Source organism: Danio rerio, chromosome 6, assembly GCF_052040795.2.
Source record: "Danio rerio strain M-AB ecotype USA chromosome 6, GRCz13ab, whole genome shotgun sequence".
Classification (NCBI taxonomy): Eukaryota; Metazoa; Chordata; class Actinopteri; order Cypriniformes; family Danionidae; genus Danio; species Danio rerio.
Genome location: NC_141026.1, coordinates 34,088,692 through 34,112,726, shown reverse-complemented (window position 1 = coordinate 34,112,726; position 24,035 = coordinate 34,088,692). Strand labels below are relative to the sequence as shown.

General features: G+C 36.1%; 1 protein-coding gene across 1 annotated transcript in view; it reads left to right on the top strand.

Moving 5' to 3' along the window:
* ror1 (receptor tyrosine kinase-like orphan receptor 1) overlaps positions 1-24,035 on the top strand; it is a 199,159-nt gene that overhangs the window by 128,715 nt on the left and 46,409 nt on the right. The window contains exons 2-3 of the mRNA XM_087257554.1: positions 16,807-16,878; positions 22,810-23,097. Coding sequence (XP_087113680.1) covers positions 16,807-16,878; positions 22,810-23,097 — 360 coding nt within the window. The remainder of the gene's footprint in view (positions 1-16,806; positions 16,879-22,809; positions 23,098-24,035) is intronic.

The window sequence follows — 24,035 nt, the reverse complement described above, 5'->3', positions numbered from 1 at the left end:
CTCACTGCTTCTATACAGGACTCATTTTAGCATGTGTTATTATTCTGACCTGAAGTGACAAGTGCGAGCTTTCTTCACCGTTTTCTATGCCCTTTTGCTCGTGCTACGCTGGTGTCTCTTATAACTAGGTGGCATCAAATGTTTTCTCAGTGGATGACAAATGGGCAAACCATTGCTGCAGCTCTGATGCAAGTTTATGGATTAAAGTAAAAGCGATGCAGTGTTTACATGCGCTGTGTTTGTCTGAGGTATTTAGTCTGCCGCTATTACTGAAATCTGTATATTTTATACAAAGTGTGAAGCAGATTGTTTAGTTGTACTTGCATAAATCGTGGTACGCTCACGGCATTCAGAAAAGTTTAGATGTTTATCAACTAGGTGTGCGCCGCATCAAGTGTGCGCCGCTTGCACACGATGTGCGCGTCACTCCCATGTGTGCGTCATGCAAGTCACGCACCTCAGTTGGAAATTACAAACTTACATTCTAAGCTTATTGGCATGCCCTCCAAGCTGCAAGCTCGGCAGCTACATTTTAATAAACTAGCCTTTATACCGAAACTATATCGAATCTTTTTTATCGCTATTGACAATGGTGGAAGGTCAATAAATATCTATACCGATTTTAGCGCCCAGCCCTTATATAAAGTACATATTCTGCATTCAATCTTTTTTTACACCCCTAATACTTCTTAGTACCTAAATCAAACTACTTCCTTCTTAACTATTAATAAGAAGCATGAGTTTGTTGAGGTCATAGTTAATGGATTATTAATGGCGAGGACCTTAAAATAAAGTGTGACCAAACAATGATTTAATCAAAGACTATTAGAGTTTTGTGTGAATACAGTTTCAGATGTTCAAAAGTGCAAATTACATCTTCCAGTTCCAACATCCTAAAGAAAAACAATCTTTCCATTTGTTTATTTTGTGATTAAATTAATCGTTTTTTTTTTTTTTGCTTTTGTTTTTTTTGTAACCTACATATTGGTGATAAATCAGTTATAAGTACTAAGCTGTTCACACAAATGACCAAGGTCTTTTATTCTCTTTGGACACTCTAAATCTCTTCAATTACTTATAACAAGTAGCCAATCACGGTTCATGGCTGTGATATAAACTAACGCCCATTGACTGTCGAACAAAAAAAGTACATGCCAACATTCTGCTTTAATAGGATTGATGCCAGGAAAGAAAGCCATGCTTGTCAAGTCCTAATATAAACTCTCATCATGTAGGAAGTTGTAAGGTCTGGAGTTTAGTATGGAGGATTTGAGCATCACCAGGTGCATCATGGGGGCTTGAGCCATAGATGATTGACAGCTCAGAAACTTCACTGGTATCCCTCAAACACGTTTCCTTGTCAGTGTCATTTTCCGCAATCATGCCTTAGGCAGAAAACAATCACTGATTTTAAACGGTTTAAGATGCTCCACAACTCACATCCAACTGGCGCACATTCTTCATTACGCTCTCCCTATTATTATTATCAAGCTGAGGGAAAAATGGAGAAAATCCTTCGGAAATTTTGATCGTGAGGATTTGGATCAAACCCCAGGCCTCCCGTGATGTTTAAACTGTAATGACATTCTAAACGAGCTCACATTAACTGGGCTATCTCCAGTTCCTATTCATCTTATTGTGTTGAAGTTGCTGTGCTGTCAGTTGATTTAGTGAATCATTGTAAGCCACATATGGGATCTTTTGAAATTCCGACAAGCCCTCGCAATGCTGTTACTGATCACAGGCTACGTGCTTTTCTCTCTTCACCTGAGAGCGTTCTGGTATCCAGATTCTTATAATATGGAAGGAGACTGTTGGATTTCAGCATGCTGTCAGTCTGGCACTGGTAGATCGCTTTCTTCTAGGCTGTCAGCGGAAAACAAATGACTTCTACTGTAGGTGGTAACCAGCAGAGCGCATTCCGAAACGCTCCTGCGAGGTCTCAGGGCGACCTGATATGCCCAGAGATTGCGTTGTGCGAGTATACGGGTCATTAAATGGTAAAGCAATATCATGTTTGTGACGTGTTGCACATCTGACCAAACATCACTGAGGGCCCCCGAAATTAGAGCGAATGTAAACGATGCGCCGTCTTTTGAAGTGGTCCGGGTGCTTTCAGGAATATGCTAATCTCCCCCATTGATCTTGATTGCATGGGATGGCCTGATATAATACCCATCAGCCTGTGTGCTGCGCTGCTGTTTCAGCAACACATTTGCCTCTGATGAGGAAGCTGCTTTGAAACTGTAGCTCGCCAAGCTAAAAGCTACTCATAATTTAAGGTAATTCAGCTACAGCCAAGCTGCTGTTCTGAAGAAGTCGTTGGCTACGCTACAAAATAGTCATGAAAAATGCTATAAGCTACCATTAATTTAAAGTGGTTAAACTGTAGCCAAGCTACTCACTAGAAAAAAGGAGCTAATAAAACAAAGCTATGTATGTGGAAGAGTAGTGTCTGCATTTACATATAAATATCTAAAATATATTGTTTGGTATGAGTTTCAGTAAAATCTGAAGATTTTTTTATGCAAGTCTGATAACTTTCTTGCAAATTTAAATAAGTATATTAAAGCCTTCATTTGTATTTTAAGTTTGAAATATATAAAAGATTAAAAATAACTAGTAACTGCTTTCTTGAGTAATTTTTTCATCAAGCATTTTTTACTCTTAATCGAGTAACTTTTAAGATTGTTACTTTTACTTGAGTAAAAACATCCTCAAGTACTTTTACTTAAATATAGATTTTGGATACTTTACTCACCTTTTGAATAATCAACTACTACCTTTTTGGTTCCCACATAAACTACTTGCTATGAAATGTTTTTTTATTTAACACTTTATGTTTGGATTTCTTTAAGCTTGATAACAGCATCAGGTTGCACTCTACCTGACAAAAGTCTTGTCGTCATCCCAGTTTTTAGAGCAACAAATAATAAATAGACTTCTAGTTGATCATTTGGAAAAGTGCCAGAAGGTTTTTTTTTTTTTGATGAATCATCTGTTGAATTACATGCCAATCATCACATATACTGCATAAGACCTTTTGAAACCTGCATAGACCCAAGATTTTCACAGAAATACATTTTTTAGCATGATTGTGCTCCATCTCATACTTCAGCCTCCACTTCAAAGTTCCTAAAAACAAAGAAATATCAAGATGCTCCAGAATTGGTCAACTAAGTCACCAGAGATGAACATTATTGAGCAAGTTTGGTGTAAGATAAAGAAGGCATTGAAGATGAATCCAAAGAATCTTGATTAACTCTAGTAGTCCTACAAGAACGCTTTCTTTGCCATTCCAGTTGACTTTATTAATACGTTATTTGAGTCATTGCAGAGATGTATAAATGCAGTCCTTCAAGCTCATGAGAGTCAAACACAATATTGTTTTTTTTTCACTGCAGCATTACTTTATATACTGTAAATTATTTCTGTTAAGTGAAAAGACTTTTGTCTAAGTCAGACGTTACTAATTAAATAACTAAAAATCAAGGCATGATTATATTTTATTTTGGTAAAATAAGAATAATCAAGAGCCATTTGCCTTTCATATAAGCCACTTCTGATACCAAATGATCAACTAAAAGTCAAGTTATTATTTATTGTTCCTAAAACTTGGATAGGCGACAATACTTTTGTCAGGTAGTGTACTAGTCAATACAAAAAGAAACTTATTATGTAGACACACTTTACTTAGTCACACATACATGAACTAAATTAAATGATTATATGTTCGAAGACAATAAGCTACAGTACCTATTTAGTCTTTGTCTTCTTCGACTTTTTTACACACACACAAAAAAAGCTGTTAGCTGATGTCTATTATTAACAGCTAAGTACTTTTACCCTGAGGCTAACGCAAGCTCATTCCTGCATCTCTCAGGGGGGCTGACCCTCGGTGGGCCTGGCTGTTGTCTTGCTAAGGAGGGCTAACTAGAGAAGAGGACTAGCTTTCAGCTGCATCACAGGCCTTGCTCTGCTCTGGTGTTTGTTGTGCTAATGGAAAAGGTCCTTGTATTACAGTGTCCATGGCCAGTGCACACCCTGGTTCACTGCCCAGTCTCCAGCCTGTCTACGCCTGCCCTATACTAGGCCATCTGGGTCCCTGGAGCCTGAACAGGGTTATCACATTACAGCTGGGTTTCCTGAGACAGGACGGTAGGGTAGGTGCTGGAGGATTTAGGGGTGGTTTTGGTTCCTGTTCCCTGTAGTGCAGTCAGGTGGAATAATTCAGGTGGACTCTTCTGGATCGTTTTATATGAATCAGGCGACACCTGAGAAGGTGAAGCAGCCATGGATTTTTCGATCTCTCTCACTCAGGTTTACCAGGGTATTTCCTCTAGGGTTGTGACAGTAGAGTAAGAACAAAGCCAGAATAAACCTCAGCATTGAGGCCAGGCTCAACACTCACGTCCAAACACAAGAGTTTATTGGAATCATCAGCCTGGGCTTTTCCCTTACATTCTCCCTGTCATTAGAAAAGCTTTATTGTCTCTGGCTCAGCTAGCTTCACATTTTCCATTCACATCCAAGTACCGACGTAATTATGCTAATAACTCATTAAGGGCGACAGGCAGCATTTGTATATTAGGCAACTCTATATATAGGCAAAGCCAGCTGTTAATTTTATTTAATGGCTTGAATGGGACTGCACAATTATATGGAGTAATCATGATCTCACTATTAGGCTGTACTTTTATTTGATGTCTGTAATATCTGTCTGTCCGTCTGTCTGTCTAACTGACTGATACAGCTCATTTATTCCATTATTCAAAAACATGTGGCAGAAATGTAGCATCTTATGAAGTCTTATTTATGTTAGTTTGGCTGGAATAAATATCATTTTTGAGGTCAATATTATTAGCCCCCTTAAGATTTTTTTTGATTGGCTTTAGAATAAGCCACTGTTGTCCAATGACTTGGCTAATTAACCTATCTTTTCTGATTAAACTACTGTAATTAATACTGAGGTTAAAGTGACATTTAAAAGCTTAACTAGGTTAATGTTCATTTATTCTTTCATTCATTCATTTTCATTTAAATTTTCGGGATCGGGTCGCCGGGGCAGCAGGTCTAGGAAAGAACCGCAGACTACCCTCTCCCTAGACACTTCCTCCAGCTCTTTAGGGGGGATCCTGAGGCGTTCCCAGGCCGGCCAAGAGACATATTCCCTCCAGCATGTCCTGGGTCTTCCTCAAGGCCTCCTTCCTGTGGGATATGCCTGGAAAACCTCCTTAGGTAGGCCTCCAGGAGGCATCCAAAACAGATGCTCCAGCTACCTCAACTGACTTCTATCAATGTGAAGGAGCAGCGGGTTTACTCCAAGCTCCTCCCGGGTGACAGAACTCCTCACCCTATCTATAAAGGTGCGCCCTGCCACCCTGCTGAGAAAACTCATTTTGGTCGCTTGTATCCGAGATCTTGTCCTTTTGGTCATGACCCAAAGCTCATGACCATAGGTTAGAGTAGGAACATAGATTGACCGGTAAATTGAGAGCTTTGCCTTTAGGCTTATCTCCTTTTTTGCCACAACGGACCATACCTGTCAACATTGTGATGTGAAAATAAGGGATTTGCCCCCCCGTAATAAGGGATTCATTTGATTTGCATTTGATTGCTTTCCTAACTTTTTATGCTCATTTAGGACAAAATTAGTTGTGTTTGAAAAAAAAAAAACACCAAGATCGACGTCTTTAGATGCTATTATTAGTAATTATATGTATATGTCTTTTTACACACACGCAGACTTTCGCTTCACTTCTAGTCGTGGGTACAGAATCCGTTTGGGAAACAGCGTCTATTTATCACTATGGATGGAGTGCATCAGCTGACAATCATGATACTCTGTAAGACTGTTTTGGGGATTATCTATGAAAGGGAGACGGCATCTATAATGAAAAGGAATCCCGCCATTTTTTAATTTTATTTTAAAGTGTTTCTATGCCTAAACAAAGCAAAAACACAGAATAGACTCACATTCAAGAGCAAGGTGCAGCCCTTGGTGGTTCGGCGGTACGGGTTGTGTAAATTGTGTAAATGGAGGCTTGGCTCTTTAATGTTTATTTGCCACCCTTCAGGGAAAGACTGAAATATGGGAAAATACGAGAAAATACCTTTACGGGATGATAGGGGGATGGAACTGTAATATACGGGAGGATCCCAGGAAAAACAGGAGGGTTGACAGGTATGCAACGGACCAATACATCGACCGCATTACTGCTGCCGCTGCACCTATCTGCCTGTTAATCTCATGTTCTATCCTTCTCTCAGTACACTTGATCTTCTCCACATGGGGTACGGACTTTCCTCCAACCTGGAGATGGCAAACCACCTTTTTCAGAACACGGTCGAATGCCTTCTCCGAGTCCACAAAACACATGTGGACTGGTTCGGCCTACTCCCATAAACCCTTGAGCACCCTGGTGCCCTAATGTCTTGTAAAATAAACATCAATGAACATCATATCATAACTTTTATTGGTTTTTCATGTTGTAAGAGCAACATAATCCTAGTAAAATATTAAAGAATGATGAGAATCAATATTTTAATCAATGTCAATATCATATTTTGTATATTTATTGTTTTAATCTTGCAAAATGTACAAAGAAGTTGTACTGTATATTAAACAGCCCTGAGACCTGGAAGTTTTATGTATTTGTCAGATGCATGTGCTTATTATGAATGCTTTACCGGAGACTTGCTTTCCTGTGCTTTCTCACATGATTCCTCAGGTGTACTGCTTTCTTTTAAGTTCATAATTAACAAATGTTCCCAATTAAAGCTGCCTTTGTTGTTTGGCAACATTAGAAAGGTAATCTCCAAATTACACTGCAATTTGTCTAATATGTCATGATTAGCTAATGATGGGTAGCTTGCAGATGTGGGCTGACTGCAGTAAAAAAAACTGCACTTCATCTCTTTTGATATTTTCAGCTGACCTGTGTCACACATGCTAACATATTATAAATAGGGCTGTCATTTAAAAGAAAGAAAAAAATCTGATTAATTAAATGAGCATACTGATCAGCTAATTAGATAAATTACATCTAAAAACATTTGTTGAAAATGCCCCCAGATTAAAATAGTTTAGTTTCTCATATTGTTATTGTGGCAAATGAGTTTCAGTCATAAAACTTATGGCAGACATTACAGAAAATGTTACGTGCGAGTGTGTGCTTGTTTAGTTTGAATAGTCATCTTAAAGACTCCCTTCTGGGCTTTTTTCGGGTATTGCCTTTCATGTAGTGTGCAGTAGTGCATGATAAGTTATTTTTTCCCCAAATAGAAAGAAATTATTCTGAGCTGCCTGATTTGAGTTGTCAGTAATTCCGGCCTTACTTTGAGGACAGATAATACATAGGCTCATAAAATACACATAATTCTAGCTTATAGGCTTCATTGACTGTCTGAGAACGACGTCTAGCTGAAGCCTGAAATAAATTGGTTTTGTTGTTGAAATGTTGAAATATGTTTTCTGGTCTGTGAAAGCAAATCTACATTTTCTGCATTTCTTAAAGATAAGGACTCTGAATTGATACTGTAAAACTAACTCTGCATTCTGTTAACATCAAAAGGTTACTTTTGGAAGGTAGTAGGTTACAGATTGCATGTTATTCTGTTAAAATGTAATTAGTATTGTAACTAATTTTTGTTACATTTTTTCATTACCATGATTAATCCGATTTATTTGTAAATGTTTTCTGCTGTTTTCAGGCATTTAAATCATGTATAATTACTATTATAGTATATTAAATAATAGAGGTGTAATGGTTCATTCTGGGTGTAAAGTAAATTTTACTGTTAAAAGTTATGTCGAATTTGAGTATGTATTTTGGGGGTTATTGTTGAATTGTGTCTACTATATTTTGTGCAATATTATAGGCCTCATTGTTTGTTAACCAAATGTAAGTGATCATTGATAAAAAAATAAAAAAATAAATATTTTACGGATAATTTGTTGCATATATTAAATGGTTTGGGGTTTTTTGTATTACCATTTTATTTTCAATTTAAAAAAGCAATTTAGTAAGAAAAATGCAGCATTTGAGAAATAATAGTGCAATTGTTCATTTCTAATTTGTCTAAACTTATTTTCTTAAAAAGAATGTCTTGAAAAATTTCTTAATGCACATAATTATGAATCATATCACATTGTGAGTTACTATAATGTGAAGTGGACGGTGACAAGGGGGTAGCGAGTCCAAATACAGGTTTAATAGCAGGATGATCAGGCAAGCAACGGTCAACACAGGGGCAAACAGATGTTTGCAAGGAATCCAGAGACATGGTCAAAACACAGGCAAATTGTCAGTACAGGCAGGCAGCAGTCAATGTAAACAAACAAAACAACAAATCAAAGGTCTAACACGGAAAGGCAAGACAAAAAAAATGCGTCGTGATTTTCACAAACAGCATAAGACTCAGCACTGATGTGTGTGCATGCTCTCTTTATAGTCCGGGTAATAAATGAATGAATGAGCTTAAGCTGTGTCTGTGTGTTTGTGTATAATCACTGGAACAGGTGCGTGTGAGCAGTGCATGACTGGAACATGTAGTCCATGTAATGGCGGATTTGTAGTCATCTGCAGTCTGCGTGTTTCCTCAGCTGCTCAATTGCTGATGCTCATAACAATTTGAATTGAGATAATGCATGTTTTAAAGCACAGACATCAGAAAATCAGCACCTCATTTCACTTTGAGCTCATGTTGAGGTTATATTTATTGATTTAAGAAATAGTTTAATAGCTACGACAGTAAACTCTAGCAACTTTGAAAATCTTAAACATTAGAACCAATAAAAAGCGTCAGAAGCATCAGGATCAGAATTCTGAGTAACTGTAAAACATGTCAACTACATGTATTTAGTGATTGAATAGCATAACATCATTACATATACTTTAACTAGTTACCCTGCACAGTTCACTGATAACTGTGTATAAAAGTGCCAAGGAAGCCTGTAGAGCTCAAATTTTGATATTGTTAATATTTGACCAATCAGAGCAAAGAGGAGGGTGGTTAGAGAGACCAGATCCTTGAGCTAACCATATCAGACACTGTGAGAAAGTAATCCTGAAATGTATATTGTAAGAAAATAAATGTTTTTAATGTATGTAAAACTTGAGTACAAGACCTCCAAAACAAAGTTAGCCAGTTTTAAAATTACATACAGAAAAATGGATGATTATTTTACCATAAAATGTTACCGAAATATGACACTGGGAAATTTATATTTAGATGATCTTAACTTGGACTCACACTTGGATGACACAAGTGAAAGTGACAGGTCATGCCATAATGAGTAATGGTCATAATGTAATGAGCAGATGAAGTGACCTGTCATAGATACATTACTAATGACTGTAATTTGCAGTTGTAGTCAATGTCATCATGGAGAGGCATTAAACCACCTGCCCCTGCAGCTGCTGGTTTTCTACCCCAGTGAGGGTAGCGCGTGTGCATGTGTGTGTGTTTGTGTGTGTGTGTGTGTGAAACTTTTCACTTAAGACAGTTCATTGGCACTAACAGGTGTGTGTGTGTATCAGCAGCTCGTTAAAGTGGCATGTTTTCTAACACCAGGCATATTTAACTTTAAATTAACACCCAGTTAATGTAATAACACCTCTGTGTTCACACTTTAACGCTTGTCTGTCTCTTTCTACACCCTTTCACTATCTAGCTCGCAGATTTGTGTATTTATTTCACACCACCACTAGAGCGCTGTTCGTAGCTGGGAGTTTCCTTGTTGTAAATGAGCTTCCTTTTAAGACTGCATACTAGTCATCATGGAAGTTTATAAAGTAACAAGTTTGGAACACTACGCGGGTGGTAAATATAGTAGAGTTTGATTTTAGCGCACATTCATATTCAGGTTCAAAAATTCTTTACATTGTAACAGCAGTGGAAAAACTTAAGTTATAAGATCAGGTTTGCAACAATTCTGAACGTAAATAAATGCAATTATTTTTATAATTTGGCCATATAAAGTGGTGGTATTAATTGACATAAAAGTTTATGGTATGTTTAATTTAATAAAATTTAACTTAGGTGTATTTATTATTATTATTATTATTATTATTCAGACCTTTTTTATTTAATCATTTTATTTAATTTGAGTATAACAATGTATTTTATTGTTCCTTCTGCTTTTGTTCTCCCTAAGTTTTGAAAAAATCTTTGTGGACAAATGGTTCCATAAAATGCTGCACCATAGTCATCTCACAAGAAATTGAAGCAAAATAGCATATATTTTAATGGTGTATTATTTTGAAATGACCCTTCCTGAATGGAATCTGGCGTTCATGGAACTAGGTGGAACGATATATCCACAAATGGGACCCCCTCCCTCACCGTAGTTCCAGCAGAGCTTGGAGACTGTCAGCACACTGGAGATTTATCCTTCAATGTAAGCCAGTCAGCAGGGAGTCTGTCTGATCCATTACCAGAGCTCTACTTTACATAGAGACGCACTCAAGCGTGTATTTGCTTTGGTAGTTGTCATTGACCAAAGTCTTTGTCTTCAAGGTTGTAAGAGTGTATGAACACTGTTTAGAGTTTGCTTAAAGCTTATGCTGTCAGTCTGACCAAATTGCTTTTTTTTTTTCAAACTGAGTCTGTCAGTTTGCTCAGCAGCCATCTAGGAAAACTATTCTATAGCCAGTTACCATTTTTCAAATGTATATAAAGTTATACTTGAATGTACAACTTTTAACTACATAAACTTGAAAATCGTTACTAAATGTGACAAAAAAGGTTTCATAAGTGTAGACGTATATGAATGTGGTAATTCTCAGCTCTCATCTTGATTTTTGAGGAAAGTTTGTTGACTTTGTTGACACCTTTTACCTGTGGGGTTCCTCAGGGTTTTATAATTGGACAAACTTTGTTTTCTTTGTACAGTATATAATGCCTCTGGGGGCAGCATGGTGGCTTAGTGGTTAGCACTGTTGCCTCACAGGAAGAAGGTTGCTGGTTCAAGTCCCGGCTGGGCCAGTTGGCATTTCTGTGTGGAGTTTGCATGTTCTCCTCATGTTCGCATGGGTTTCCTCTGGGTGCTCCAGTTTCCCCCACAGTCCAAAGACGGGGAATAGGTGAATTGGGTAGACAAAATTGGCCATGGTGTATGAGTGTATTGGTGTTTCCCAGTACTGGAGTACAGCTGGAAGGGCATCCGCTGTGAAAAAAAAAATCCAAAGTTGTTGATGGTTCATTTTGCTGTGGCAACCCCTGCTAAATCAGGGACTAAGCTGAATAAAATTGAATGATGCCTCTGGGTTAAAATTTTGAACAGTATGGTCATTTTAAGGCTAATAATGTACACATTTACTTTCCATAGATATGAAAGAATAATTGTTGAATTAGGCTTGTTGTGTCTAGAATGATTTAAGAGCTAAATGGCCACCAGTCTGCTTCTGTAAAGCAGGGAAGGTCTGAGATGATGATTTTTTTTTTTTGACCCAACAGAGCATGCTTGGATACCATTACTTATTTGGGTCACTGGTTGGCCTTCCTGCAAGACCAAACAAGTAATCTGGGGGTTGTGTTTGACCCAGAACGGATATTTGGCAAATAGATCGATGAAGTACTTTTTTTTCAGAATTTTGTCTCAGTAGGACTACTGTATTGCTGTCGATGCTCTCAGGACATTACTTCATTGTTGCAGCTAGTTAAACTCTTGATAAGTGCAAACACGTGATCATTTCTCTCCTATTTCCTCCTATAGCTCCTTTGGCTGCCAGTTGACTTTAGCATAAAATATACATTCTGCTACATGTTTTTAAGCAGATCAAGGTGTTGCTCCTGCATTTCTACCTGCTTAAGCGCTAAAGAAAGCAATGCCATACATTCCTGGAGCACCTTGCACCTCAGTTTGGACTGATGTTCTGCCCCACTCCATTGTTTATTGTGTTCTGTTGTAAAATGATGAACATATCCCTAGTCTAGCTCAAAGGGGGCCATTGTAAGATGAGCATCACTAACTCTGAACCTGTCAACACTTGCCCATATTGTGCAGCTACACTATAATAAAATGTCCTTTGTACAGTAACAAGTCTGTAATCTTCATATATTAGAGGCAGGTTTACCTGCACGCTCCTGAACACACACAGAGCGCTAATAGCAACATGACCATGTCTTTAATTTCACATTCTTGCTGTGTGTTTTAGTATAGCTAAAAAAAGTTAAAATGTTCAGTATTGAACTGAAGCTGGATTTTTTTAAATTTCTGGCATTGTTTATTTAGAGGAAAGAACATCAATTCCAATAAAACATTATGGATGACAGAATACAAAAAAAAATGGAGAAATATAAAAATTTTCATATAAAGTTGTTGTTCATACATATAGAAATTTCATAGTTCATGTTTGAGTGTGAGTTATTCTTGATGATCCTTGGAACTGGGCAGGGCTAAAGATGATTTTTTGGCTTGTGTTTCTCAGAATGACGCTCTGATTGGTGAAATATTTAGTAGTTTCTGTAGTCTGCTCAATTTCCTCTATAAAATGCGATAGTTTGCCATATCTCAGAAACCTGACTCTTTCACCCTATAATCACTGGCTCAATGTACGTTGTGCAACTTATTACATAAATAAATAAGCAAGAAAGGTTTATATAATTTTAATAAATCTCTGTGACAAAATTATCTGCATATGTTTGTTACATTTGTGTCATTCCAATAAACCACACAAGTTTCCTTCTCTTTAACTTGTCTCCAGTGGATGTTAGAGTTTAATGGTCATAATACAAAAATATCTGGCCACACAATGCTGCAATTGATCAAAAAGTCATGTTCTTATAGAGCACATCTTATTTGTGTGTAATGCAGTAAATGCATTTTGTGCTGACAAAATTGGCCTTACTACTGTGTAAAGGCCACCATAAGGCTATTCAATTTGTTTTTATTCCTGATGTGTGTACATTATAGGTTTGGATTAGCTGTTTTTTTAAACATACATTAACTTTATAGTAGTTTTATAATGTTAGCCAGGCACTAGATCTGTTTATTTTAGGTATGTTTACAAATACGGTATGCTTAGCTAGTGTGAACGTGTCTTCTGAACTCTGTGCACACCCTTAAACTACCCGAGTCCGCCTGAAAGAAGTGGTCTGGGGTTGGTTTGTACGAACTCTGGTATAGTTCACTTCTCATGAAATCGTACCAAATAACAAAAGTGAACCGCCAACTGTACAACAAACTTTAGTTTTAATAATCCTTATTCGTGTGTGTGTGTTTGTGTTGGTTTGTGTGTGTGTGTGTGTTAGGGCACGCGCACACAGCCAAAAGCATGCGGCCGATCAGCATTTTGTCTCATTCGCACACTGAAGCTGGAATTATACTTGCGCGTGGCACCGCATCGCACACCTCCGCTGACCCCGCGCGCACCTCGCGAAACGGACGAGGCGCAGACATCTAAATTCATCTTAATGTGACCGCTTTAATGGTCAAAAGGATGTCAAAACGCAGTGTTTAGTGATTATTCATAATAACCCTCATTTGTGTAATAAACAAGTTATGACTTGAGGATCAAAAGACATGTGAAAGAGAAACAAAGAGACAGCGTGCGATGTTTCTTTTATCATTAATCAAACAAAACGAGAAAATCCTCTGCTCTTGACTAAAGGATTTTTGTAGCTAAAGTTTTATTCTTACAGTGAAAATCCTTAAAGTACAGTTTGTTTCATATTTTTATTCTATTGTATTTTTTTCCCTTTGCAGGGAGGAAAATAACTGTATGTATACATTAAAGTCAGAATTATTAGCCCTCCTGAATATTAGCAATCATTTTCTTGCCCAATTTCTGTTTTTTTTTTTACTTATTTCTGAACATAATAGTTTCTATATATCATTTCTGATTACTGATTTCTTTTATCTTTGCAATGATGACTGTACGTAAATTTTTTCTTGATTTTTTCTAAACACAAGCATTCAGATTAAAGTGCAATTCAAAGGCTTAATAAGGGTAATTAAGCAGTTCATTGTATAACAGTAGTTTCTTCTGCAGACAATTAAAAAATATATTGCTCAAGGGGGCTAATAATATTGACCTTAAAATGGGTTTCAAAATATTTAAACCTGCTTTTATTCTAGATAAAATAAAACAAATAAGCCTAGAAGAAAAATATTATAGGAAATTCTGTTAAAATTCCTTGCTCTGTTAAACATAATTTGGGAAATATTTATTTAAAAAAAAAAACCTATTCCCAGGAGCGCTAATAATTTTGACTTCAACAGTAATCGTTTTAAATAATCGTGATTACAATTATGACCAAAATAATCATGATTATGATTTTCCCAAAATCGAGCAGCCCTAGTGTGTGTGTGTGTGTGTGTGTGTGTGTTACCTACCTTGGTGATAAGCAGGACTCACCCAGTGTAAACTGTAGGGATGTAACGGTATCAGAATTTCACGGTACGGTAATATCTCGGTATGAATGTCACGGTACGGTATTTATTGAATCATTTACAGGAAAAAAACAAAACTTATGAAAATACTCCAAAAAAGTGCCAAAAGTGTCAATGACATTCAAATTAGCCATCTATCTGTAAGCTTTCAAACAGGAACTTCAATTTTAATAACAAAAAAATATTAAACCATGTAAAAAAATTAAGTTTCAATTTAGTATTGTTGAAAACTCATCACATTCAACATTTAATCACTCACTCACTTAGAGATGGGTTTAAAGGAAAATTATCATATAAATATAATCTGGTAAAAGCTGGTATCTCTGGGCATTTACAATGTCCCCTGCAACAGAAAAAAACCCTCTCATTTGGGACTGAAGTTTCTGGGACAAGAGAGATATGACTTGGCCCAGGTTGACAGCAGTGGGTAACGTTGTGCATTGTCTTTCCCCCACTTGAGAGGACAAACCATGAGTAAGATAGAGGTCTCAGCCCAAGCCTGGGCTGATGGGAATTGTAGTTTTCGCTACCTCCCGTTCGCTTCATTCGCCTGAGCAAATTTTCTCAGAAGATCTATAGTTTTACCGAGTCATGCGACTACGGTAATATTGAAAAAAAATAATATTGCGGTATGACGGTATTTACAATACCGTTACATCCCTAGTAAACTGTGATAATGTCTGCTTGTCTTGTTTTGTTAACAAAACCAAAAGATTCAGTAAAAGCAGAATTACTCAGAATTACTGATATGCGGACGTCTTCATTTTGCCGCTTTGCTTTCGTGGCTGTCACCTCGCAACAGCTGTACACAAAACAGCAGCTTGATGACAAGCGTACCGGGGTTCAGAGGGAAAAAAGATGGTGTGGACACATACCAGCCAAGAGGGTGCCAAGGGGGTACAATCGAACTTGGGTTTCAGGCAATTGAACCAAGTGTGAAAGTACCCTAAATGATTACATTGAGTTTTACTACTATTGGTCATTTAAAATGTTTAAGATGTAACATTCTTAGTATGTATGGATTTACTGGATTTATTAGGTGTAAACTATAATATTTTCTTATAACATTTCTTCAAAATCTCAAAATAAAAACAGATTTTGTGCTTTTTATTAGAAAATGAAAATTGATCACAATAACATAAGGAATTATTTCACCAAATATGGAATACTCTTCTGAAGTGAAAACATTCATATTGTGTTGTCTAAAAAATGATATATTTGGATCTATCTTAACCTTTTTTTATTTTATAAAGCTAAAAAAATTATTCTAACATTTTTATTGTGAATTTACAAGAATTTAATTTTACTTAATATTTACAAAAAATTCTAAGAATTTTTGATAGAATTATTGATATCCAAGCAACTTTCAACAACATTGTGGAGCTGATTGGTTGCCATCGCCTCAATAGCCAATGAGCTTTGCTTTAGCAGAATGTGCATGGTGTTTTAGGACTCTCCACTCCACCCCAGCTCCACCTGCTTATAGATCTGCTACAGGTGATACATTTATGTCATGTTTGCCACAGCAGTGTGTTCTATTCTTAGACGGCATGTCTATAAATATACTGGCCATAGCAAGCCTGTCTACAAGCAGCAGCTTGCAGACCTATGCCACTAATACAAAAACATCAACACTAACTACCGGTCAAAAGTTTGGGGTCCGATTTATTTTTTTTCGTGTTGTTTTTATAGGAAAAATTATTCTGTTCATCAAGGTGGCATTTATTAAATGTATAAAAAAATGTAAGATTGTTAAATATTTATTACAAATTTCAATAACTACTTTCTAATTGTATGTTTTTTCGAATTAAATTATTTCTCCAGTCATTATTGCTTTTAATACTAAAACCATTAATAATATTAATACTACTACTACTACTACTACCAATAATAATAATATTACTAATAATTAATATTAGAATGATTTCTAAAGGATCATGTGACTGTGAAGACTGCAGTAATGAAGCTGAAAATTCATCTTTAAAAACACTGGAATAAATTAAATTAAAAGATAAATTACTTTTGAACAGTTGTTGCAATAACATTTCACAATTGTACAATTTGCATTGTATTTTTGTTAAAATAAATGCAGCCTTGGTGAACAGGAGAAGCTTATTTTAAAACATTTAAAAATACTACTGAGCCCAAACTTTTGACCGCTAGTGTATGTATGTATATATATATATATATATATATATATATATATATATATATATATATATATATATATATATATATATATATATATATATATTCATTACATTACTAAATCTCTCCAAGGGTTGTCATGGCAGTAATATAAACATATCAAATGATAGAATATTGAAATGATAGATCAATAAACTATGATACTAGCAGAATGTGAAATGTGTGTGTGTTGATTGTCTCTCATGTCTTTGTGTCTACAGGCGCAGAGATTCCCTCCGACCCGAGCGTTGTGTCCTCCTCCAGTTGGAACATGTCCAGGGCAGCTGAAAGAGGTGAGTTTTAAAGCCCAGTTCCACTAGGCCTCTCTGGGACACCATTAGGTCTGCAGTTATGTGACAGATCGGCAGCAATCACTGGATGTTTTGTCTGGAGATGAATGTTGGTTTTGATTGCCAAAGCAGACAGCATTACTAGCAGGAACATGTGAGCTTCTAGGATGGCAGCATTTTGAATGAGGCTTGTTATGTGTGTTAAGTCATCCTAATTCCTCAGGCTGGGACAGTGCGCACTTATTTGTGGGTTTACGTGCTCATGTTAAACCTAGATTTGTTGTGTCTGTGCTGTCATTTGATATGCAAGTTGAAATAAAAGTCAGAAGTCGTCAAGCATTTTCCAAATAATCACTAAATTTCATTTTGCCATAATATCTCTTTTTGCTCTTTTTCTCTCTCTTGCTCTCTCTCTGGCATAAATACACATGCAGAAACACCACATTAGAGACACATCCACTTCATTCTTTCCATTCCAAGCCCGGTTTCAATAGTTCTTTTTTATTTGTTACATCTTTTAAGTGTTTTTTGTTTCTTTTTTGAACTAAATTCAGAAGCAATTAGGCTAATTCGAGGCGTGGAGCTATTATGTTCGCTATGTGATTTCTCCAAATTGTCCTAATTGCTTTGGGATTAATATTTAAATCTCAGTCAGATTTGCTGCCTGGCGTTTGAATACAGCTGTCAACACAAGAGCTTTTCCTTTTGACCAGCAGCTGACTTATGCTTTAGGTCAGAAAACAGAGAGGGCTTTACAGAAACAAAAACATCTTACAGAGTGTGAGCAAATATGAATGTGCGAATTTTAACTCAACTTGAAAGCAACTTGGTATAATGATATGGATATCAGAGTTTGTTTTGTATGTATACAATGAGACCTTTAGTACAGTATAACTATTTGAATTTGTAATGTAATAATAAAAAAATCTAAATTAATGTATTTGATAATTTACTTATAACCCAACATTTAGTATATGGAAAGTAATATAATGTATTGGTTTTTAAATATATGAAAGTAACAGTAACATTAAAAGGGTTAAATTGTGAACAGGAATATAGTTTAGGTAGTTATCATCAGGGATGAAATTGCTAAAGAAGTCTATGTCAGAAACAGTTGATAAAAATATGAATATATGAAATTTTGTGTTTTTAACAGACATTTTTTTCCCTCAAACACCTAAATTGTGTAAGTAGATACAGTTGTGTTAATTGAATTCTAAAGAATTACAACTTTCCATTCATATTACTGTTTTTTTATTTATTTATTTGCTGTGAATCTTAACGCAACATTAGAGAAATACTAATGTATATTGCTATTAATATCTTATGGTTTTATATGTAATCGAACACATGCAAATGTTTGATGTATAAAACATAAGGCTTTACAAGGATATATCACAATTTAGATATGGAGATATTTTATCATGGAGATTTTTATGATATGTATTTTTATCAAATGTGAAAATATCAAAGTAACAGCAGGACATTATTGACAAATACTTTATAAAGCATATCAACACATAGCAACACTTTACACACTACACTCATCATGTCAACAGGTAGTTTTCTGTGCTATCTATGAACAACTTTGCACTTTCTTATTTGTGTCAATGGCTTCTTCAAAAGAGATATAGCAGTAATCATTTCACAACTTGCACATCCATTTCCCCTTTCTTATAAATATCGGCAAAGTAAACAAAAAGCCTATTGTCCACACACATCTACACTGCCAACAAAAGATGCCATTGTCTTGATACCACTAACTTGAAATGGTCAGAATACTTCTTCAAATCATCTGCTAAAGTTTGATAAATAAACAGCTGTATTATATGTGTTTGTGGGTCAGTGTGCGGTTGCTTCCTTCTAGCTCAATTTCTAAAGCACTCACTGCATCCGTACATCATTACAAGGAAGTAGAAGTGTCCAAAAGATTAAGCTTGTCAGTCAGAGGCATGATGGGGTGGAATTGATCCCTCTGTGGTGGTATGCTTTGTCCATTTTGGGAGATTGGATATTTGTATATTGTTTTAAGAGAGCTGATGTTTGGACGGAGGAAATGAAGATGGAGGGATAAAGAAGAGATCTGCCAAGGGAAGGAAGGTGTCTTTTCCTCCAGCCACCCTTTAGGCCAGACATGTCTGTAATAAAGACCAAGAGGATAGAAAGAAAGAGAAATTAAATATAGGGACGTGTGAATAGACAAGAGGAATGATGAAGGGAAGAGAATAGTGAGTGGAATAATGTTTAAATGGTGTTTACTGTATACCCAAACCTCGGGTGTCTCATTGTGGTTTCATGTTGACCATACAAATCTATTTTGTAGTTGGAATTTGTTATGACATGCTTCTGTAGTGCTATAATGCTGGTGGTTTTCAAACTTTTTGATACCCAAAAAAAGATGATTTTCAATACCAAAATTAACATAATTCTATTTTTATATTAATATTATAAAACAATTTATTTTGGGTAAAGAGAACAGTTTTTTTGACCAGTTCTTAATTCAAGGCAAACAGTACCGTTAATGTTACTCAAACATCTATCTATCTATCTATCTATCTATCTATCTATCTATCTATCTATCTATCTATCTATCTATCTATCTATCTATCTATCTATCTATCTATCTATCTATCTATCTATCTATCTATCTATCCATCTATCCATCCATCCATCCATCCATCCATCCATCCATCCATCCATCCATCCATCCATCCATCCATCCATCCATCCATCCATCCATCCATCCATCCATCCATCCATCTGTCTATCTATCTGTCTATCTATCTATCTATCTAGATCCATCCGTCTGTCCGTCCATCCATATCCATCCATCCATCCATCCATCCATCCGTCCATTCATCTATTTTGGCCTATCAGCTTTCTACCCTTCGGCCTATATACAGTATAATTTATATCTTTTATACTATAATTTTCCTTGATTTCCAGCCTAAAAAAAACATTGGACTACTCTATTTTATGTTAAGCATAGATTAGATTACATTTTTGACATGAAATATCAGCAGACAACATCAATATCTTTTACCTCAGTTTGGTTCCTGTAAAAGCCAGCTTTCCCCAGCTCCATTCCTCATATCCCTGTCAATGCTGTGGTCAACAGAATCCTGCTCAAATCTAGCAGCAGATTCTTGGTAACTCTAGATGCAGTTTGCTGAACGCTGCTGTCAGGTGTAGCTCAGACGGTGCTGAGGTTTTTCTGAAAGGTGAACAGTAGTCAGAGGAATTCAGCCCCTCCACCAAACCAGCAGGACTAATATCGTGGATGTACTCTACCTGCACAGCTGTGAACCCTGCGGCTGCTTACCCTGCCTGTAACCCTGGGGGGCCGCACTCAATATACTTTTATTAATTTCCTCGTCAAAGTCACATTCCTTGCATTGCGACAGAGTCTGACCTCCTGTGAGAAGATGCTGTTGATTTTCAAGACAGAGAGAAGGGGAATTAGTGTTGCAACCACTATAAATTAACGCTTCAAATGATGTGAACATTAAGGGGCATGACAACAAGCATATGTTGGCATTTCAAAATGTTGCTATTTTATTTTTTGTATTATATCTCATAGATTCACAGTTTTCAGTACTTGATATTTTCCAATGAAATTCAATCCAATTCAAGTTTATTTTATTGTGCTTTTTACATTAATTATTGTTTCAAAGCAGCTTTACAAAAATTACTGCATTACAATCAAAATCAGAAAAGGTAGGATTATAAGCAGCTATAACTTTCTTACTTACTAATAACCTTAACTAATTAACTAATAAATAAAAGCTTTTAATAGTTTGTTATTATGTATAATGTCATATGTCATTTGAACAGTGTGTGGCAGAACACAGCTATTTAGGTGTAACTAGCTGGAAATGTTTGGTTAAATTTGATTGTTGTGATGTGTATTCACATTCAGACTTTTGTTGACCATATGTAACCAGGCTAGTAAAACTCATAGACCAGCTTAAGGTTACACATATTCAGCAGAACATTTATCTCTGAAAGTGTTAGGAGATATTTCGATACTCTGTTAACACTCTTATGACTCATAGTTGACGTAGATGCAGTTGTTTATTGCCAACAAAAATATCTACATGCAAAATAAAGTGTTATCAAATATTTTCCAATATATTCAAGTAAATTTCTTCATATGCATTCCTGAAAAGTCTTCAATAATAAGTTTTTGAAATATTGGGTCAATATTTGACCCAAAAAATGACAAAATAATAGAGAATTTTTTTAAATATCATCAAATAAATTAATGCCAAATGGGTGACACTTTGCAGTAATCATCTATTAGATAGTTAACGTACAGTATGTACTAACATGAACAAACAATGAACAATACATTTATTACACTATTTATACATCTTTGTTAATATTGCAGAAAATTAAGGTGCTTTTTGTTAGTTCATGTGAACTCACAGTTCATTAACTAATGTTTATAAGCACAACTTTGTATTAACGCAGTAGTGAATGTTGAACTATAGTTAATAAATGCTGTACAAAATTGTTCATGTCTAAATACATTAACTAAAAGACAGTTTTTAAATGAATCAGAAACAGCACTAGTATAAAAATAAAGGATTTATCTATGTCCAATAGTTTTTGGAGTTCATGACAGTCTGGAATGTGCCTTTTAAGATATCATACCTTTTAAGATGTATTATAAATATTTATATATTATAAATTTTCATTATGGACAAAAATGCCTCTGGAAACCTAATTTTGTACTGTATTATTAATTAGTTTATTTAGTAATAGTTGTGTTCACTGCACAAAAGCCTAGTGTATTGTACCGTTCAATAGTTTGTAAGTATTGACAGATTGTTGGACTGTAGGTATGATATGCTCATAGTAAATCCGCGCTGAGTGAGAGGAAAAGTTTACTTTCACTCTTCGCTTCTTGGCTGCGCCAGCAGGGCTTGTCAGGGTGCCATCAGGAGCCTGTCAGAGCATGTCTGCCAAACCGATCATATGACTCCACAGGAAGTCCCCGGGAAATATTCAGGGGTTAAGATTATTTGTATGGAACAACTTTGACTGTCTCCTTTGGTCAAGATGATCTCATTATATGCATAGGCATTTGAACACTAAGAGTTTTTATTTTGTATAATTGGACAGACACCGAAACACACAATTTCAATGTTTTGACAGCACCTAAAACATAAACTATTACTTCAGAGTATCTTAGTCAGTCCAGATGTATTTAAACAGGATTGTGCTTAAGCCACACATTACCGATACCAATGAGATCACGTTATTTTCATAGGCACACACACACATATCATTGTATATCTAGTATAACCCCAATTCTGGTTGGGTCTTTCACCATAAAGTGTTTCAACATATTGTCTGTGTAAGTTTCCCATAGATTTGAAATATTAGTACACAAGTCCTCTCAATGGCTTTGCTCCGACCAGAATGGGTCAAATCTGCTGAGCTCACTCTAAGCGCTTTTATTTCCCTTCCACCGCTCGTGAAATATTGGGGGGTTGTCATATTTTTGCTGGCCCCTTATCAAAGTTAGCTGTAGGCCTGGCAAGACAGATTTTCAGGAGACAGAAGTTTCCAGAAGCTTCAAGAGTTTCTGCCGTCCCCTCTGGCGCTATCCACCCCAATGAGACAAACTAATGATTTACCACCTAGTGGCAACCGCTAAATATCATGTAAAAGATTCCTAACCGGCAGCTTAAAGGCTTGTTGCAGACTGTAAGCTCGTATGTAGTTACAAATGCACATGAACATTAGGAAAAGTCTCTTTCTGAAAAAAAAAAATAATTTTGACTTATTATGTGTCAAATAATACCTGTTTAAGGGATTAGTTCTGTCCTTATTGCACAACCTCGTCTTGTTCCAAAACCATATGATTTTTTTTGATTAAGTTAACCATATTGTATGGTTTTTAACTTTTCTGGCTTGTCTTTTCAGATCACTTCCTAAGGCTGGACGCTCCTATGAATAACATTACTACTTCCCTCGGACAGACAGCTGAGTTGCATTGCCACGTTTCGGGGACTCCATCACCCTCAGTCCGCTGGCTTAAAAACGATGCCCCTGTGGTTCAGGAGCCACGGCGGGTCTCGTACAGACCAACTCCGTACGGCTCGCGCTTGAGAATCAAAAATCTGGACACCACAGACACCGGCTACTTTCAGTGTGTAGCGACCAACAGCTATGGCACAGTGTCAACCACAGGAATCCTGTTTGTCAAGTTTGGTGAGTGATTTTTAGAACTTTAGAATGAGAAAAAAGCTTAATTAAACACATTAAACACAAGTGTCATCTTTGATAGCACAAGATGTACACTAGGATTAGGAACTTTATGATGTTTTCGGTTTAGTTTCAGTCAATGTTGTCTGCTAAATGGTGTTACAATTATTTTTGTATTATAAATACCAAGTTTCAAATGTGCTAGAATGTGTCAGCTTTTTTCTGCAAATATGAGCCAATAAAGGCTCACAAAAAAATCCATTATTGTCTTTCTACTGCATGCACATAACATCATACCTGCCAACACTCCCATTTTTCCCAGGAGTCTCCTGTATTTCAGACCCATCTCCCGCTACCCTCCCATTTTATTATTTCTCCCTGTAAACTACCGTAATTTCACCCGCCCCCAGTCCTCGTCATTTTGGTACAGTCTGTAACAACCCCGGGTTACCAACTTTGGTATATTATCCGATCGCAGCGACCCCTCCCACCACAACATCCCAACCCCACTTCAATGGTCTCCTGAAATTTCAAGGCAAATGTTGGCAGGTATACATAACATAAACAACCCAAAATCATGTGCAATTTGGTGAGTTGTGTACAAGTCTTTTAAAATTTTAATTGTATAATAAAGTAAAGATGTACAAAGAATGTCCACCCCTAAAACCACCAATTTGCCAACAGATCAAAGTTACAAATTGTCATGAGATTGTTAAAAATAAATAAATAAATAATTTATGTATATGTATTAACAACAAAATTACTAGAAATTGTACTTATTTTTCAAATATTTGATTTTCAAATTTAACAGATTCATAATATTTCCTGTTATATTTTTCTTCTGGAGAAAGTCTTATTTCTTCTAGTTTGACCTGAATAAATTGTTATATGTAAAATTATATTGATTATTTTCAAACTTATGTTATTCATAATCTTTAGCAGTC